General features: G+C 38.9%; 1 protein-coding gene across 5 annotated transcripts in view; it reads right to left on the bottom strand.

Moving 5' to 3' along the window:
* Window positions 1-4,360: 4,360 nt before the first annotated feature.
* Window positions 4,361-15,299, bottom strand: part of LOC127416144 (transcription regulator protein BACH2-like) — a 163,311-nt gene continuing 152,372 nt past the window's right edge. For all 5 annotated transcript variants that reach the window (XM_051655306.1, XM_051655311.1, XM_051655308.1 and 2 more), the window contains 2 exons: window positions 11,592-11,798; window positions 4,361-9,571 (listed from right to left, as the gene is read on the bottom strand). In XM_051655306.1, the coding sequence (XP_051511266.1) occupies window positions 9,104-9,571; window positions 11,592-11,798 (675 nt within the window). In that variant the 3' untranslated portion in view covers window positions 4,361-9,103. The remainder of the gene's footprint in view (window positions 9,572-11,591; window positions 11,799-15,299) is intronic.

The raw sequence follows: 15,299 nt of genomic DNA, 5'->3' as shown, positions 1-15,299 counted from the left end.
CCATATAATCGATCCGTTTCTTGACGTCCCCTTTTCTTGTAACCAACTCAGTGAATTTCGTCTCCATGGCCGTAATCGATCGATGTATTACAGCAAGATCCTCCAAGTCCGCCACGACGTTCGCCAGCATCACCAACATACTGGACAGCTGACGCTGGATTTCTCCCGCTGCACCGTCCAAACTGAGTCCCTGGTCTGCAGCCCTGTAAGGGGTGTCAGCTTGAACACATAAGTGTCTTTTAATGTCCCCAGAGCCTGAGGATTTTGAATTCTTTGAAATATTGTCTTCATAGAACAGTTAAGAATCAGGATGTATCGAATCTCACTGGTTTATGATACAAATAGTAATAAAACTAGCAAAGTGCGCAGAGCTCGCCTTTCACACATCCAACCCTCGCATGGCACCACACAACTCCCACTCTAGACTCAAAATGACCTTCATGATGTGAATTTTTACACAGATCAGTTTTTTTCATTTAACCCATTTTTTGAGTTCTTGGGTCAACAGTTTTCCTGAAAAATCAGTGTTATAGGCTTTGAGAGGTCACATTCTTGAAACATATGATAATTATGATGGAAAAGCACTAGTAAACTGGATTTGTGAAAACTTTCACAGATTGATTTTACTCAGTTTGATGGCTTTGGTTTGTTGTTGACAAATTCAGTTTTGATATGGATATTTGATATTGACGTATCTCAACTAGCTAGTCATTTTGTTTAACCCTTGTGCTGTGCTCGGGTCATTTTTGACCCATTTTGATTTAGTTTCTTTAATAAAAATTGTAGCCTTCATCTTGGTGGGCCAAGGCTTGGTTCCTTTTCCTACATTTGTCATCTGAACACACAAAAAAATTGGACTATATTCAATGAGTTTAGGCCACGTGACAAAAAAAGTAACACTCGTGGTATTCCAGGTAATTTTTGACCCACCATAGGAAATGAATGGGAAAGACTAAAACACAGAGAAATGATAACACTAAGCCTATAACTCTGATTTTTCAGGTAAACTTGACTCAAGGATTCAAAAAAGGGTTAAATGACAAAAACTGATCTGTGAAAAAAATTCCCAAATTAGGATGGTCTATTTAAGCCTAGTGTGACCCATCTAGGTGGTCATTTTGTAGAACTGTAAGAAGTTTATTGGTTTTATGGCTTAGTTTATGAATGATTCAAAATGCCAATATGCATGAAGCCATCAAAATGAGTAAAATCAATCTGTGAAAATTTTCATAAATCCAGTTTTGTGTGAAACTAGTGTTTTTCCATCATAATTATCATGTGTTTCAAGAATAAGACCTCTCAAAGCCTGTAACACAGATTTTTCAGGTAAACTGTTGACTCTATAACTCAAAAAAGGGTTAAGAGACAAAAACTGATCTGTGAAAAAAAAAATCACAAATCATGAAGGTCAATTTGAGCCTACTATGACACATCTAGTTTGACAGTTTTTAGAGTTTTAGGCCTTTTATTACTTTTATGGCATATATCCTTAATTTTTCACAATGCCAATATGCACAAAGCCATTAAAATGACAAAAATAAATCTGTTAAAGTTTTCACAAAGCCAGTTCTGTGTGAAACTAGTGTTTTCCCACCATAATTATTATGTTTCAAGAATTATTATGTTTCACCAGTGGCTTGAGCTGTATCAAAGCTAGATACGCTTGATCAGTACAACAGTTTCTATATTATCTGAGATATCTGTGGGAAAAACCCTCATGCCCCCCCCCCCCCCCAACACACACACACACACACTCATGGACACACAGACATTATACGCGTAACGCACACACTTAAGGCCCAAACACACAGAGTCGTCATGTCAGCGCACTCCTCAGTGGGGTTGAAAAAAAGTTGTTACGGTTTACAACGGGAATATGGTGACAAGCATCTTGGCATTGGGGGCATTGCATAACGTGCATTGTTACTGAAACACATTTTTTTTCTACTTCACATATTTCCAAATATTTTAGCTATTAAATTAACAGCCAACAAAACAAATTCACAGACACAGTAGATGAGATGAAAGCATTTCTCCGGATTTGGAATGAGGAGCTGTTTTTTTAATTTTTTTTTTTTTTTTTTTTAAACTTAGCAACTCCAACCCAATTTAATAAAACAATGAATATTAGTCAGAGATATGAAGTGGTTAATGTTCTGTAAAAATATTATTGTATTATTAATAATGTTTTATTTAGCATCAAGGCTATTTAACACATCCAGATATTTTTTTTGTTAATATTATTATTTACTACAATGTAGCATTTGATCATTTTAGCGTGTGAGCACGACACCGAACTGATGCAAAAGCATGAGAAGCGGAGTGCTCCTCTGTGCGCGTTTATAGCGCGAGCCTCCGCTACTGACTCGGCAACATTTGCACAACAGACTGCACGAAACAAATAATGTTCAGAGAACATTCAAATGCAGAAGTGATGGATATATTAATTTGGAACTATATCAGATTGCATGGGGATTTTTTTTGCCCAGAGCCTCCGTTCTTTTCCGACCCTGGATGGAACTAGATATGGAGATGAGAGATGTAATAGGTGTTTAAGTGTCTCTCTTCATCATGCAGCTGGTACATTACACAAAGTATTTTTGCTATTTCTGCCTTTCTTGCAAATGTGCTGCATGAATAATGAGGGAGCGCCAAGATATGAAAGGCCCACGTGCTTGCAATGTTAATAGCTTTATTGATTATAAATGGAAACAATATAGTTTTATCATATCGCTCACTTATGGACGCGTGGTATAACCCTAACTCTAACCCTATATGTGGATACAGATACTTGTCTACCTGTTTCCTCCAGCATTTTCACAAGGTCCTTTGCTGTTGGGATTTATTTGCACTTTTCACACCAAACTATTTTCATCTCTAGGAGACAGAATGCGTCTACTTCCTGAGTGGTACGATGGCTGCGTGGTCCCATGGTGTTTATACTTGCGTACTATTGTTTGTACAGAAGAACGTGGTACCTTCAGGCATTTGGAAATTGCTCCCAAGGATGAACCAGACTTGTGGAGGTCCACGATTATTTTTTTCTGATTGTCTATAGACTTGACATCATTTTCTGGAATTTGTCAAGCTGCTTAAAGGCACAGTTAACTTAGTGTATGTAAACTGCTAACCCACTGGAATTGTGATACAGTCAATTAAAAGTGAATCAATCTGTCTGTAAAGAAATTTTGGAAAAATGACTTGTGTCACGCACAAAATAGATGTCCTAAACGACTTGCCAAAACTATAGTTTGCTAATATTAAATCTGTGGAGTGGTTAAAAAATTTGTTTTAATGACTTCGACCTAAGTGTATGTAAACTTCTGAATTCAACTGCACATGTTGATTTTATTGACCGTGTAGTATCTGGAAAGCAATGTGGTAGACAATACACACTTGCTGTACATGATACAGAAGCAGCAGGTGTGTAGAGTTGAGCATGGGCATTGAGCGGATTTTCTCTTCCACGCCAGTGGAAGACACAGATACACAGTAGTGATATAAGATTTTGATATAAGTCCTCTAAGTCATTCATTCAATACAGATATTCATTTCCCATTAAACTCACTCAACTCACAGCCAGGTACATTTTACAATCTATTAAAGTTGCTATATGTAATATTTTTACTGTACTAAATCATAAAATGACCATAATATGTCATTAAAGAATTAGGAATCATGCTAAGTTGAAATACTGGCTTCTCTGATAACAATGCTACAGCCAGTATATTCTACTTTGAAGTTTCCATTCCGGGCCGGAATTTCTGTTTATGTTTTGGCCTGTGTGATCCCGCCCACTGCCCACTCACCAACAGTATTTCAACACCACCGGGTTACCAGATTTGAACAAGTTTGCAGGCAAACAACACTGCGTGCTGCAGCCATGGAAGCTAGCAAACGAACTGGATCAGAGATAACAGATTCCACCCAACCTAAAAAGCCTTTCCATCCGTCTAAAAACCACCATGACCAGAGGTGTAGTAAAACAAGAATAAATACTGGAGATGCCTTTGGATGATGGAGACTGCCTAAAGCCCAGAAATCCTTTAAAACGGATGCTGAGTTGGCTAATTTGTGTGTCAACATTCTGGCTTCAAGAGAGCTTCAAGTCTGGGGCGGGGCAGACAACCCTCCAATATTTTAAATTTGGACTTCAAACGCTTGTTGTCAATCTTATATATAGCACCTTTAATACCCATCTTTGACTATGTTTCGTTTAATTATGTATTTATATGTACACTTTTTACGAAAAGCTGTGGATTTAATACTTCAATTAATCTTATGCTTAAACTACTGTTTTCATGTGCCATTTGCCAAATGTTGTCATCATAATGGTGAATCAAACAACCATAAAACAACATACATGATATGTTTCTTTATTTCATAAACAGAAATGGTGTCTAGACAAAATTTGTAATTTATATAACACTAGCAATTGAAATGCATGAAAATGAGTCCTGCACAATACTGTATGTACAATGGTTTTGAAGTCATTAAATTCATTAGGGTCATGTAGCATTTCAAAATGAAAAAAAGGAAAAACTCTTAGTACAGAAAAAGCAAAGAAACAGCTACCTCAAATTGACAATATTAACAATATTTTTTCCTAGAAAAAAAATTAGACAAAGAGAGTCAGAAAAGAGATAAAGAGTGAGAGAAAAACAACGTTTGTGACTACAAGCCAATAAGCTAATCCATTAAAAATGATGCACCAAAATCTACCAATACAATAATCCATATAATCTGTGTAAAAAGTATGTAGAAAAAACACCTGATGCAGTTTGCTGATACAGTCATTGACCAATTATGAGAGGTATGAAGGATTTCACAGGTAGATAAGTGTGAGAAAGAGTCCGCTCTGCTAGCCGAAATATGGGGGCTCATTGCCCCTGCATATGCACTTCACTTGAATGTGAACTATGGCCTCTGTAAGTTCTAAGGCAAAGTTGGAGGTGCACTTTGTATTCATGGTACACTTGAGCATCCCCGTCGGGTGAAAAGACAACTTGAGGAAAAGGAGCATAGTTCTCAAACTGCCATTTCTCTTTAATCTTTTAAAAACATACAAAAACAAAGATAGAATACTAAAACTACCCATTTAAATTATCCTCACAATTTCTATGTACATGGTAAAATTCTCATAAAAACATGACATTTTTTTTTTTTTGTAAACATTTTGCCTTTTTGTTTCGCTGTTTGGATGAGTTCAGCTTGTGTGTTCAGTCGGAATACCAAATGTTTTATAAAGTTAAGCTAATTGTGAAAAAAGGCAAGTTTTTATCCTTGTCAAAAGAGCAACCTTTGGAACGCCAGTGTTAATATTTCAGAGAAGCAGCACAAACAAAACAAAAAGAACAATTTAAACAACAATTTGAATTCAAAACAGCTTACGAAGAAGAGGGCATTTTCTTTTACAGTATTGATACTCGATACTGAATTACATTTACTGCAGCTTAAAATATACTTAGAATATGCATTTGCTTTTAGCTGACTGCAAACTGCAGATTGAAAGTTTAGCTTAGAAACAGATTAGCTCTAGCAGCCAATTTAAAACCAAAAACTATTTGCTGGAATTTATTTTGAGATATCCCATAGCCCTTGGTGGGTTTTCATCCGAAAGAATTGTGCAAATCGATTTTTTTTATTTTTTTTATCTCTCTATGCATCAATTATTCTTAGATTAGAAACATGAAAAAAATCATACTAATCACCCAATAGCTTTATAAGAATCAAAAGACACACACAAATAAGCAAGATACAAAAAAATATGATGAGAAAGAAAGCTGAGCTCACCAGCTACCATCAGAAATGTTTAAGTAGATCTGAAAACCGAATAAAAAACTGTTGGCACACACCCTGAGACAAGATACAAGAGCAACCACGAGTCTGATAAGAAAATAAAAACCTCAGTAAAACAACAAAAACTAGCAAAAGTGTTGTTGAGAGGTGAGCTAATAAACTTACTTAAACCTGTGAGGCTTTCTATAACCGGGTGACCATGCTGAACCCTTAAAGTCACCATGGAGGCAAACATGACACAGCGTTTAGGAGCAGAGGCTAACAAAGATTAGAATTCCACCGTCACGTGATCAAACTTCCAGTCTAACCATCTCTTCTAACCGTCCACATCTGCATCGAAATGTCAGCCTGAACCAAAAGATCCCCAGGCTCTTAAGGCCAGTGTGAGGAGTCAGTAATATCATGTACAGCCCACAAATACACAACAAATGCATTGCTATCTGAGGAACACAAACAGCTAAGATCATAAAGAGTGGATTTGGGAGTATCGGCGGAAATTTTTTGAATGCCTGTTGTTGCGAGTGGAAACTCTTTTCCCCCTCTAGAAATGTCAAAACTGTTTATTCATCTCAAAGGTGGATGTAGATTCTCGAGTGTACGACAGTGTGCTTGTCAATGGAAATTCATTCTTTCCATGTTTCATTATTCATTATTTATACAACATGAGATTAGCAACAAAAATATAATTATAGGCAGGGCCGTAGCTAGTGGGATGAAAGGTAGTAACCATTCTAGGGGCCCAGAGCAATATACAGTCAGGGGGCCCAGATTACCTTGCTACGGCCCTGATTATAGGGATGATTTGCATATGTGTACACAAATGTCCACCTTGACCCATAAATCTTTAGTCCTAGTCTTGTACCTGATTACAATTTAGAAATGGCAAATACTGTTTAAATTTCTTTAGAAAAAGAGAGAAAGACAGAGTGAGAGATAAAGAGCGAAAGAACAGATCCACATGAAAAACAACAGCACAACTATCCATCACAACACCTCTAGATTCTATACCCCAAGGAGAGGACAAGCCAGCCAGCATGAGTGAGTGTGCTTGTGTATGTTAATACATATGTGCATGTGTGTACATGAGCCTTGCATACGAGAGGGAGAAAGTAAGGTATGTATGTCTGAGAACTTGAAATGCGTCTGAATATCAAACAATATCAAACCATCAGACTCACAAATACACAAGCACGCACACATATAGCACTAGGGGACAAATGGCATTCCCAACTGTGTCACATTAGATCTTTAAAAAATAGCTGGGATTGTCTTTGTAACCATAAACCATTTTAATCAGTTTTTCCAAGTAATTTTTTGCTCACTGAAACCAGAGTAAACTCGTCGGGATTAAAACCATTTTTATGAGGACTACATCTTGAGGTAAAGAAAGTCTAAACAAACTATATAAAATATACAGGCAGCATGCAATCCCATTAGTATGGATATACTTGTCTAACAAATGTACAATTAAGGGAAATATATAGGACATCTTTAAAGAATGGGTTTATTCCAACCAATTGTCCGATTTTTTCGGCTTTTTTAGTGTCTTCCATAAATATATGATGTGAACACCCTCCTATTGCGATATCGAACTTTAAATATTTTTATTAAATGATGCAAATGAATCAAATTCCTGAAAATGCTTTTATGTCATTCATATAAATGTATATGAACACTAAAACGTATCAGATAACCTGCCTGGAGAGACGCTTTTAAGCGTCCGTGTTAAGTGCTTCAGTTTCAGACTTTTCAGTGTCCTGAAAATGAAATCTACCCTTTCAGAAGTGCTAAACGGTCAAAGAGTGCTGAGAGAGGAAAGAGAGAAAGTGCCGCAGGTGAGGGCAGGGTCCTTCCACTGACCTCTGTCGGCCTGAGACTGAAAGGGTGTCATTTTATGAAGACGTTTTCTAACATAACACTGAAATTGTTCCAAGAGGTGTCTGTGAGCACAGCAGCCCATGCGCAGCAGCTGTAAATACTGATAACAAATAGGGTTTTCTCGGAAAAGCACATCAAGCTGGGACACTTTTCACATTTAATCAAGAATAGCTCACCAGTGGAGGTGAGGTCACTATGCACATGACATCGTCCACACCATTAACATCCAAATTACATGCATGGGGCTCTATGCACTGCACTGAGGGACTGTGTTCCTTTCATATGTGAGCATGTGTGCGGGTGTCTGTGCATGCGTGTGGATGCGTGAGTGTAACAATGCTCGTTTCCTGAGTTTAAGCACGCCCATTGTTGTGGGGAATTCATATGAGACAGGAAACAGCGACGATTTTCCTTTTGTGACAAAAGGTGCTTGATCCAACCCCAGAGAGAGAGAGAAAAAAAATAAAACAAATAAACCATCTAAGTTTCTACCTGTACAATATTACTCAGACTGTCTTCATGCTCCATAGTATTTACAATACACTTTCTGTGAAGCAAGCACTTAGTAAATTATTCTCAAAAACATCCAAATTGTACAGTATTGCTGATGCAAAAGGTGGCTAAACCATTATTTGAATCATTCTTTACTCATCTGTCTTTCCATCTTACTTTCGTATCAGTGCTGTGGAAGGCAAAGAAGGAATGTTTTTAGATACCACCGTCTGTACAAATTAAGTGTTGTGGTAACACAGACACTACAAACGTATGATGCAGAAGACATTTTTGCATATGGACATTTACAGTCTAGCTGCTGTAGAAAAAAAATCTTTTAAGTATACAGAATCTGTATTCTTATTTTTTATGAATTATACTGAACATTCAGAATATTTCCTGAGTTTGAAGTTACTGTGACAAGGGCCACAAAGAGAGAGTAAAGAGAGAAAGCGATATCTGGAGGTAGAGGGAAGGAACAGTGAATGGAGGTGGGAGGGGGTAAGAGATAGAACGAAAAGCTGCTGCTAGGTCCGGAGAGGTCTGAATTTGAGATGTGGTCAGTCCCCATCACATTTGAATGGACTGTAATAGGAAACAGACAGTGAGGCCACAGAAGATGTCACCGTCATGGAAAGGTTTAGCACCATTTGAAGTTCTGTGAGAAGGTCTCAGCCACTGGCTAAAAGAGCGAGAACCTGGAGAACAGTATTGCTGCTGTTAAGACAACTGTAGTGTCAACCTTTGTTTTAAAAAAGACAATAAAAGACATAAATATATATAAAATAAAATAAAAAACACTGGCAGAGGCTGGCCATCTCAACAGCCCTCAAGTTTTGAGGGTATGTCAGAAGACATAACTAAATTAAATAATAATAATAAAAAAAAAAAAACATCATAAAAGAAACAAACAAACACAGAGAATCCACCGTCATTAGGTACAGTCCTTTCTGGGCTGTTCGTCGGTTGTACATTTATCTGTCATCTCTTGACAGAAGTCTACTGTCACTGTCTGATTGGACTGTTCCAGGGAAAGCCCCGCCTCAAGGTAGGCAGAGCCAGGTTCTTGCTCCTCCCCATCATTGCCTGCATTTTCTGGCCCGTTTCCGGTCTTCCACTGGGCTGACCCCGGTCGCTTTTTCCTGTCTGTTGTGGTGGCCGATTTGAGGAAGCTCTGTTCGGGGGTGGAGCAAGTGGTGAGGTCAATGCTGCCGGTTGGCAGGGTCTGGTTGCCGGTGGCGTTGCCAGGACGCAGTATGGGGCAGTAGTGATGGACCTGTTCTGGGCTCAGCTGCACATCTCGACACACCTCCTCAGACAGACAGGAGAAGTTCTCCCATAGCTCTCCCATACATGCCTTCAACTGGTTACGCTCCGTCAACAGCTTCTCCTTCTCACAAACCTGGGCACACATAAAAACACACAGCCACTCAATAGATTTTAGACCTGCATTTGTGAAAATGTCAACCTGGTCTCATGGAAACACATTACTTGACCTACATTTTTGCTAAATAAGTTTTACATGGATCGTTGTATGTATTGTGGAAGTTTCATGTTGAAATTAACCCTAGAGGTGCTACAACAACGGTTTAATCAGTTCATAAATTTTATGTACTTTTCGCGCTGCTCTCCACTCAGTGCTATCTTATGACATCATTTTTTTTTTTTTTAAATATAGAGCATGATTTGTTTTTAATGACCGCTTTACATAACCAAATACATTTTCAAGCTTGTTCAAGTGTGATTAAATTGCACGGTATCTCAACTGATAGAGCGTAGTACTTGCAATACAAAGGAGCAGAGTCCAGAAGAGCATGCGAGTCGACACGTGAGTGAAAAGTGTCATAGAGATGCCACAAAATGACATGGTTGCTTCAGCAATTGAGTTTTTCATGTCACATTTGCTGTTATGACACTATCGTATCGGTTAGGTTTAAGGTTTAGGATAGGGAGGTCGGTTTTGTTGATTTAAAACTCAATAGAGCATTAACCTTAAAGGAGTTTGCATGTTCTCAACATGTTCACGTGGGTTTCCTCCGGGTGCTCTGGTTTCCCCCACAAGTCCAAAAACCTGCAGGTTAAGTGAACTGGAGACTCTAAATTGCCCCATAGGTGTGAGTGAGAGTCCCCCAGCCCCTGGTTGTTGCGTCAGGAAGGGCACCTGGCGTAAAACCTGTGCCAAGTCAGATCACAGATGGCCCATGAACAGGGTTGGGAAACAATGATGTAAATTAAATGGCCAGAACAATATAGTCATCTCTTTCTAATTAACAGGATTGGCTAGGTCCCTTAATTCAAGACAAATCTTAATATTACTGTAAAAAGGTCATTCTAGAGAGCTGTGTGCTTCCAATTTTGTGGCAACAGTGATAGGAGGCCCTTCTCTGTTTCAGCATTACAATGCCACTATGACCAAAGTGAGGTGCACAAAGAAATTACTTACTGGGTCTGGTGTGGAAGAAATTGAATGGCCTGAACAAAGCCCAGACATGAACCCAACCGACAACCTTTGGTATAAATTGGAACTGCAAGCCAGGACCATCACCCAACATTCCGTACCTGACCTCACTGAAGCTGAATGGGAGCAAATCCCTACAGCCATGTTCTAACATTCAGTGGAATGTCTTCCCAGAAGAGTGGAAGCTGTTCAGGAGGACCAACTGCCTATTAACGCCCATAGTTTTGGAAATTAAAATGTTCAACAAGCATATATGGGTGTGGTTTTTGGGTGTTCACACACTTTGCCATGTATTATACTGTGGAAATCTGTTTTGAGCATACACTGTACCTGTAGGATCAGCCTTGTTCATCATTGATAGTTTTTGCACATTGCTTCTACTGTAGATCTCTACATCAACACCCACACACACAAGCATACACACTTTGTTATGAATGTACAGAGATCAATAGGGATAGGCTGAGTTATGTAGGTCACCCTGCAGCATCAATACTGTGTTACCCCTCTTAATCCCCATTGAGATCTACACATTTCAAGACCTTCTGCCTTCATAAACACATTCATGGTACAACTTCGAGTTGTGCTTTAATATAGCCGTCAAACTCCGATGATAAGAGGCTGGAAGAGGAGGAGGAGGAGAAGAGGAGCAGAAGCATATCTCCTGCTGATTTCCGGCTGATGCATGTGGCATCAAAGGGCAGGATTCATGCACATACACCACAGCACACATCAAAGACATCAGGCTCTGCCTCTGTCACGGAAACAGCACTGGGACTGGTGCTGTGATTGACAGGTAGCAGTGCTGTCATGGTAATGTGACAGACAGGAGGGTGGACTATGGTGGTGATGGGGTCCCCTGCCACTTATGGTTACTCATAAAAGCCTGAAGGCCAACTTGTACAATCAAGATGTTTTGCCACATTTGAGGAACGAGAGATACATGGAGGCGTGTTTGTGTACTTACCAGTTTGCGAATTTCACACTCGAGGTTGAGGATGCAGTCCAGTTTCCTTTTGCGGCAGCGCTGGGCTGCAATGCGGTTTTTACTGCGTCGGCGCACATCGTGGATGAATTCCAGCTGCTCTGAGGTCAGCTTGTGCATTTTCACCATCATTTGGAAATCATTGCGTGGAAGATTTGTGATTTGATCAACAGGGAAAGGAAGCTTGACCTGTGAAGATATACACAAGCAAATTGTTATCATATGACCCTTTTGCCTCTTCTTGAGGCCTTAAAGGTGATGAATAATGTTTTTTGAGGTTAAAGGTGCACTCAGTATTTTTTTTCCTCATTAAAAATGTTTTTACTCATAAAGAAATGAATAGTACTGTGTGTAAAATCATGAGCACCCACATGAGATGAAGACTTCAGTAACCTTATAAAAGCTGTTTTATTCTACATGGAGAGGGTCCCCTTATGGGGGCTGCCATGTTGGGCTCACATGACTAGCCGAATACTACTCGCTTAATCTCAGTAACCACACTGTTATTGGACTTTTTCCAGTCATGGATCAAATTAATCATGGCTGACTGTGAATAGTGAATTTCTACAATGCCATTGGTAATTAAAAACTTTGCAATTGAATTGGTACAGAGTAGTAACTTGTGAATTCATTCTACTTTATTAAGTGGATAGTTAATCCAAAAATGAAAATTCTCTCATCATTTACTTACCCTCATCCCATCCTAGATGTGTATGACTTTCTTTCTTCTGCAGAACACAAATTATGATTTTTAAAAGAATATTTCAGCTCTGTAGGTCCAAACAATGCAAGTTAATAGGTGCCAAATCCATACAACTCCAGTGTTTTAATCCATATCTTCATAAGTGATATGATAGGTGTGAGTGAGAAACAGATCAACGTTTAACTTCTGTTTTGCTAGAAATTCTTCTCCCTGCCAATTAGTGGGTGATATGCATGAAGAATGTGAATCACCAAAACACAAGAAGAAGAATGTGAAAGTTGAAGTGGAGATTGACTGAGCAGGGAGGATAATTTATAGTAAAAATGGACTTAAACAATAAACTATTTCTCACCCACACCTATCATATCACTTCTGAAGACATTGATTAAACCATTGGAGTCGTATGGATTGCTTTCATGCTGACTTGTGTGATTTTTGGAGCTTCAAAGTTTTGGTACCCATTCACTTACATAGTATGGACCAAAAGAACTGAGAAATACTTCTAAAAATCTTAATTTGAGTTCAGCAAATGAAAGTCAGTCATACACATCTGGGATGGCATAAGGGTGAGTAAACGATGAGAGAATTTTCATTTTGGGTGAACTATTCCTTTAAAGCTGAAGTGTGTCATTTCTGTCATAAGCGTCACCAAAATGGAATTGCAAAAATAAACACTGTTTTCAAACAGATTCCAGAAAACTCTCCAGTCTTCCATTGGTTGTTAAAACACATAGTTCCACCCCAAACTCACACTATTGGTTGACTTAATGTTGCTTTATTGAGCTGTTTGAGCAACCTACAAACAGAGCGCCATCTTTGATTTTTAATGAGAATGACAATGAGACTGTGAAGGATAGACTTACCATCTCTTCAATGGCATAAATGGTATAAAGCTGTTTAAAGTTCCTAAATTACATCTGATTTTTCACAACTCATGTTGTCTGGAGTTCTTTGAATACTGAATGTTTTTGGACAGATATTTTATAAATGTTTTGTCCACGGAAGGGTTCAAAAACACTTTAAACTGCAGTACAGACCATGGAAGAGACTGTAAGTCTATCCCTCACAGCCTCATTTTCATTTCCATTAAAAATCAAAGATGGCACTAACCTGAATTATATCTATGGCTTTCTTTAAGTTGTTTCTGCATATTAAGATGGGATATGGAAAATAATTTTATCTTTGACAACGAATTTTAACATCTACGTGCACACTTTGTAATGATTGTGTAATAATAACAAACTTGCAATTTCTTTTATCACCACTAGATGGATGCAGAACACAGTTCCTCACAAAGAAAAAGCGCTTTTCTCGTGAGGTTTAACAACACAAGCTTACGACACTTACCAGCATCACTTATTCACAAAGAGATCAAAGAAGCAAGAAAGACATTGAGACAAAAATTTGATTAAAAAGGACAGAAAAAAGAGGAAACATCTCTCTATCTGTCAGAGTAACAGAAGATAAAGTGGCCAATTGCAAAATGTGACAGCACAGGTGGTTTGGCCTTTTCTTCCTCTATTTCACATTCCTGTCAGGTGATTACCAGAGGGCATGAGTATGCAAATTAAAGCTGTAACAAGCTAAGCTGTCAACACATCCTGAACATATTGCCATTTACAGTACATACACTCAGCAGAGTAGAAAATTAGCTCTCCTTTATGTCAAATGAGTTTGATACCCAGATTGTTTGACAACATAAAGTATCATTTTATTTCTTCTTATGTTCTGGAGGGCATTCTAAAAGGGCTCATCACACTCTTACACCCTGCTGCTATCTGAGAGACATATCACGAGGGAGAAAGGCAGGAATGAATTTCATGAGGAGAAAGATCGGGTTAACAAAGAGAGAGGGAGCAAGTGTGGGAGGGGGTGGATTCAATTTCCTGAATGTGAAGCTGGTGAGGTGGAAAGTCAATCAGGGTTTGTTCTCTGTTCTTCAGTGTCTTTCTAACTACTGATCTCAAGGTGATGTTTTCTGGTGACCTCTGTTTCTTCTATATAAAGAATAAAGTGTGATGCTTACAGTCCTAGGCAACTAGAACATGGTTTATAAAACTGATCATTTCGGTATTGTATTGATCAATACAGTGTTCAAGCTGCACTAAAATATACAATATAGTAACAGCTATGACACTTGCACATCTAGCTACTCTGCGACGATGTCCACACTAATCTGTTAGCACTTGAAAACTCAATGTTTCCCGAAGTTTGTGGTTATGGAGAGTGTTTTCGGAAGTCTCCGTTTTCGGTGGAGGAAAACAGCGTTCTAGTGTGGATGAGAAGCGTAAACATAGCAAAATCAGTGTGTTTTCAAACTTAAACGTATTAGCAAGGAGGTGGACTGCTTGCAGCATCCAAAGAATAATGTTCTGTTACTGTATACATGTCAAGACCATAGCTTCTGGGGGCCTGGGTAGCTCAGCGAGTATTGACGCTGACTACCACCCCTGGAGTCGCGAGTTCAAATCCAGGGTGTGCTGAGTGACTCCAGCCAGTCCTCCTAAGCAACCAAATTGGCCCGGTTGCTAGGGAGGGTAGAGTCACTGTGGTCGCAATTAGTGGTTCTCGCTCTCAATGGGGCGCATGGTAAGTTGTGTGTGGATCGCGGAGAGCAGCATGAGCCTCCACATGCGGAGTCTCCGCAGTGTCATGCACAATGAGCCACGTGATAAGATACGTGGATTGACGGTCTCAGAAGTGGAGGCAACTGAGACTTGTCCTGGATTGAGGTGAGTAACCACGCCACCATGAGGACCTACTAAGTAGTGGGAATTGGGCATTCCAAACTGGGAGAAAAGGGGATAAAAAAATACATAAATACATTGCTTCTAGCAGAAATACAATTTTAAAGGAATAGTTCACCCATAGCTATGTTGTCAAATGACATTGGTTCTTGCAATTATAATCGAGCTACAGCAGGTTTTTGCAAAGTTGAGCTACAGTCTTCATCTGTCTGTCCAAGTATACATGACACAATGTGTAAT

Source organism: Myxocyprinus asiaticus, chromosome 25 (assembly GCF_019703515.2).
Source record: "Myxocyprinus asiaticus isolate MX2 ecotype Aquarium Trade chromosome 25, UBuf_Myxa_2, whole genome shotgun sequence".
NCBI classification, from domain to species: Eukaryota; Metazoa; Chordata; class Actinopteri; order Cypriniformes; family Catostomidae; genus Myxocyprinus; species Myxocyprinus asiaticus.
Note: the sequence above shows the minus strand (reverse complement) of the source record. Positions and strands in the feature narration are given on the sequence as shown.